The sequence below is a fragment of the Crotalus tigris genome, unplaced genomic scaffold (assembly GCF_016545835.1).
Source record: "Crotalus tigris isolate CLP2741 ecotype Arizona unplaced genomic scaffold, ASM1654583v1 scf7180000021643.52994198:917841, whole genome shotgun sequence".
Classification (NCBI taxonomy): Eukaryota; Metazoa; Chordata; class Lepidosauria; order Squamata; family Viperidae; genus Crotalus; species Crotalus tigris.
In genome coordinates, this window is record NW_024098611.1 from 155,052 (window position 1) to 160,000 (window position 4,949).

General features: G+C 55.6%; 1 protein-coding gene across 1 annotated transcript in view; it reads left to right on the forward strand.

Moving 5' to 3' along the window:
* Window positions 1-3,277: 3,277 nt before the first annotated feature.
* The window catches only part of XKR7 (XK related 7), a 16,532-nt gene continuing 14,860 nt past the window's right edge, over window positions 3,278-4,949 (forward strand). The window contains exon 1 of the mRNA XM_039318911.1: window positions 3,278-4,598. Coding sequence (XP_039174845.1) covers window positions 3,964-4,598 — 635 coding nt within the window. The 5' untranslated portion in view covers window positions 3,278-3,963. The remainder of the gene's footprint in view (window positions 4,599-4,949) is intronic.

Consider the following 4,949-nt stretch of genomic DNA (forward strand, 5'->3'; position numbering starts at 1 on the left):
GCCTGGAACTAAGGAGAAACTTCCTGACAGTGAGAACAATTAACCAGTGGAACAATCTGCCTCCAGAATTGGTGAATGCTCCAACACTGGAAGTTTTTAAGAAGAGACCGGACAGCCATTGGTCCGAAATGGTAGAGGGTTTCCTGCCTGAGCAGGGGGTTGGACTAGATGACCTCCAAGGTCCCTTCCAACTTTATTGTTATTATTGAGATTCACTTAAGAACTGTGGTGTAAAATGGGGCAAAACTCACTGAACAACTGTGCCCCTCTGTGTATTTTAAGTGGAGGACTACCTGTACACAGAGTAGGAGTTTGAAAACAAGCTAAAGGTGCTGCAGTTTTTAATTAGTTTTTTTTGTTTGTTTGTTTGTTTCTTCGCAAGTTGGGCAACGGGTGACTTCAGGAAGTGATACAGACTCAGCCCAACTTGCTAACGTTGGCTTTTCTGCTATATCCATGCAGGTGCTCTGGTTATCTTCCTTCCCTCCCTCTCTCCATCTTGCAGAGGGCGATCCATGTTTCTAGTCCCTTATCTGCTCCCATCACAGGCCGGGAGTCCGTGATTTACTTCGATGGATCATAGATGGAGGGAAGAGTCCCTGGCTTGGTGCAGAAAGCGATGGCTTCTTCCAGCAGTCCCTGGTTGTGTTGGTGTTCAGGCTCCTGATTGGAAGCCTCCCCCCCCCCCCCAGTGTCTTTCTCGTGTTCTGTCTGGGATCCAGCTTTCAGAGTGATGTATTGCCACGGAAAGATAATTATTCTCCTGATCTTTGTGGTCTCAGAGATGTTGTCTTTATCCCTCATAATCTGACTTACATTTGTCACTGGCCCGACCACCCCCCCCCCACCAACCCCGGCCTGCGATTTAAGTGCTTCTATCCCTCTTCATCTTTATCTCCTCTGGAGCCCACAAAAACAAAAGCCATTTGCCACCTTGATTTGTTCATTGTCAACTGTGCATTCGCCAGTCAAGTCAGTGGGCAGTGGCTTTTGTGTTGACATTGAACAGTAACCCCGAAATTGGTTTGTTTATTTACTATTTCTTTCCTTCCCCAAGTTCCCCCTTCCTTCCCCTTTCCTCCCCACCCCTCCCTCGTTCCCTGCCTCCCTCCCTCCCTCCTTCCTTCCCTCCCTCCCTCCCTTCCTCAATATCAACCTTCCTTCTTTCTTTCCTTCCCCTTTCCTTCTCCTCCTCTCCTTCCTTTCCTTCTTTCCTTCCTTCCCTCTTTCCCCTTTCCTTCCCCTCCCTCCCTCCCTTCCTTCCTTCCCAAAGATCAACCTTTCCTTCCCCCTCTCCCTTCCTCTCTTCCTCCCTTCCTCCCTCTCTTCCTTGCTTCCTGAAGATCAACTGTTCTTTCTTTCTTTCTCTTTCTTTCTTTACTTCTTTCTTTTTCTTTCTCTTCCTTCCTTCCCCTTTCCTTCCCATCCCTCCCTCCTTCCTTCCCTCCCTCCCTTCCTAAACATCAACCTTCTTTCTTTCCTTCCTCCCCTTCCTTCTCCTCCCTCTCTCCCTTCTTTCCTTCCTTCCCTTTTCCTTCCCCTCCTCCCCTTCCTTTCTTCCTCAAGATCAACCTTCCTTCTTTTCTTCTTTCCCCTTTCCTTCCCCCCTCTCCCTTCCTCTCTCCCCCTCCCTCCCTCCCTCCCTCTCTTCCTTGCTTCCTGAAGATCAACTGTTCTTTCCTTCCTTCCTTCCTTCCTTCCTTCCTTCCTTCCTTCTTTCTTCCTTTCTTTCTTTCTTTTTCCCTTCCTTCCTTCCCATTTCCTTCCCATCCCTCCCTCCTTCCCTTTCCCCTTTCCTTTCCCCCTCTCACTTCCTTTCTCTCTCTCCCTTCCTTCCTCTCTTCCTTGCTTCCTCAAGATCAACTGTTCTTTCTTTCCTTCCTTCCTTCCTTCTTTCTTTCTTTCTTTCTTTCTTTCTTTCTTTCTTTCTTTTTCCTTCCTTCTTTCCCCCTTCCTTCCCATCCCTCCCTCCTTCCCTTTCCCCTTTCCTTCCTCCCTTCCCTTCTTCCTTTCTTTTATTTCCCTTCCCTTCTTTTTTTCCCCCTTTCTTAATGTGTTTTTTTTTTCCTTAACAAATCCAGCCTCTAGCTGAATATTTCAAAACCTCCCATTTGCATTCCTGCTCTCATTTCTGGCTGTGCCATTCCTCACATATATATAATATATATATATATATATATATATATATATATATATATATATATATATATATATTCACTCTTGTGATCGAAATAGCTACGGCGATCACACGCACGCACGGCGCTTCCTTTCTTAATTTAAATCATTCTGATCCCTCCCCCCCCACTCACTTCTTAGTAGAACGTCTACTAACCCTTGTAAAGATCTTTCCCACAAAACCCCCAGCACTTCGACACACCCCAGAGCTGACACACCCAATTCCATCACAGCGCCGCACAATACCAGGCCTTGTGGCAGTGCGAGAGCTTTTCTCTGCCGGCACAATGCAAAGCTCTCGTAGAACAAAAAAAAAAAAAAAAAAAAGTCACCGCACACAACACCCGAATGGCAAGATCACCATGGAAATTGCAGCCATAATCACTTATCTAGTTCCAGGCTATTCACCATGAAACCGACTAGCCGGAGCAGACCGTAATTTTGGGGCTCCCAAATTCTTTGGCCAATGTAGACTTCCAAAGATGATTAGGAAACTGGACGCTACTTTTTCTGCCCCCCACTCCCTACCCCAACTCTGAGACACACAGCTAATTTTCTGCTTCGGTGGTGACTTTGGGAGAGAAAAATCTCTCCTTCAATAGAGGAGAAATTGGGAGACAATTGAAAGGATTTCTCTCTAGAATCTCTGATGTAGCAGAGCGAGCATCCAGCATCGCTTTTCCTGGCCAGATCTAAGCTTGATGCTTGCCAGAGGAAGGGAGGGGGGGGGACAAAATATCATACTAGAAATGCCAAATGGAAAGCAGGAGCAGAAGAGATACGTCCCCCCCCCCGCCCGTCCCACCAGGGATATGAGGGCCCTGTGGGGGGGGGGGTTCTTACCTTGCAACAGGACCTGTGCCTCCCAGTCCGGTGCTGGCCTTTGCAGGAGAAGCTGCAGGAGTGGAGGCTTTACTGGCAGCGCCCCCCCAGCCCCCCAGCCCCCAGATACAAACACACCCTCATGACCAGCCTTAATTTATTTACAGGGACAGGCCTTGCCGCTTCTGGCCCCAGAGATGATCTTGACCCTTTGTGACTGGATTCACTCCAGGCTGAATTTCCTTGGCACGCTAGCTAGCCACACACTGTGAAGGAACGGATCACGCTCCGGGGGGGGGGCGTGGGGGGGCGTGTGTTTGTGGGTTTGTTAGTGTGTGTGGATTGCAGGACTTTTCCGGAGGTTCGGGAACGGGACCAGGACTCAGCCCCCCTTTTTCCCAAAGGGGCCTCTCTGCAGAACCCCTTCTCCGTCGATCTGGGCTTTGGTGTCCTGTAACCTTGGTGGGCCTCTGCCCCGCTCAACGGGCTGCTGGCACCGACAGCCTGGACCGGGCCGAAGCGGAGTAAGACGGCCAGCCCATCCTCGGTCGCGGGTGTGTGTGGGGGGGGAGTATCACGCAGCCGGGCGAGCGGAGGGCTGATTAGGGGGGGAGGAGGGAGCCCCACCCAGCCTTTGAGGCGGGGCAGCGGGGCGAGAGGGGAAAGGAGGGGAGGGGGCGTGCCAGGGAGGGGGCGCGGCCCGGAGGCCCCTCCCGCGAGGAGGCCTGGAGGGCTCGCTCTCCGGCTGCAGCCCCCCCCTCCACGCCTGCTGGGGGCGGCGCCGCAGAGGGGGCGGGGTGGGCGCTGCCCGGCCTGGCCGCTCCCCTCTTCCTCCTCCTCCTCCTCCTCCTCTTCCTCCTCCTTCTCCGCCGCCGCTCGGGGCTCCCCCCGCGCCCGTCCCTCTCTGCCTGGTCCGCCCGGAAGTCTGGGGCTGTGCCTGCCTTCTCCCTCCCCCTCCCCGCCAACATGGCCGCGAAGTCGGATGGCCGGGCGGCCGCCGCGCCCCGCTGCTCCTCGCCCGCGCCGCTCCTGCGCCGGGAGGGCTCCGAGGCCGGCAGCCTGCCGCGGGGGGCGCGACGGGGCCCGGGCAGCCCCGCCGCCGCCTCTTTCTGCTCCTCCGCCCCGCCGGCCTTCCATCCTCCTCCTCTTCCTCCTCCTCCTCCTCCTCTTCCACCCAGCGCGCTGCCCGTCCCGGTGCCCGGGCCGAGGGGCCGCGCCTACAGCCTGCGGGACTGCTGCTGGGTGCTGGGCGCGCTGCTGGTCTTCTTCTCGGACGGCGCCAGCGACCTGTGGCTGGCCGCCGACTACTACATGCAGGGCTGCTACTGGTGGTTCGGGCTGACGCTGCTCTTCGTCCTGCTCCCCTCGCTGGTGGTGCAGCTGCTCAGCTTCAGGTGGTTCGTATACGACTTCGCCGCCGCGCCCGCCGCCGCCTTCAGCACCAGGGACAGCGGCGCCGCCTTCAGCACCAGGGACAGCGGCGGCGCCTTCAGCACCAAGGACAGCGGCGGCGGCGCCGCGCCCCGCCTGGGCTGTTGCCGCCTTTGCGTCTGGATCCTGCAGGCCCTCATTCACCTGCTCCAGCTCGGCCAGGTCTGGAGGTAGGCCAGACGCCGCGCCCCATGGGTTAGAGGACCCCTGGGGGAGGGGCCTCCGGGCGGAGGGGGAGAGCCGGTCGCACGTGACCCGGGCCTGGGGATTTGGGGGGGGGGTGGTTGCTTAATGATTGCACCTCTCATTTAAGCACCTAAGCCAAAAAGGGCTCTGAGCGTGACTCTGTTTAAGTCCGAGAGGCAGAGGGGGAGAGCCCGGGCAAACGTGATCCGGGCCTGGGGTGGGAGGGTCGCTTAATGACCGCACGATTCACTTAACAACCTGAGCGTAAAAGTGCTCTAAAATTGAGCAAGACTCCCTTTACGACCGGGAGGGGTGGGGGGGAAGAGCCGGGCGCA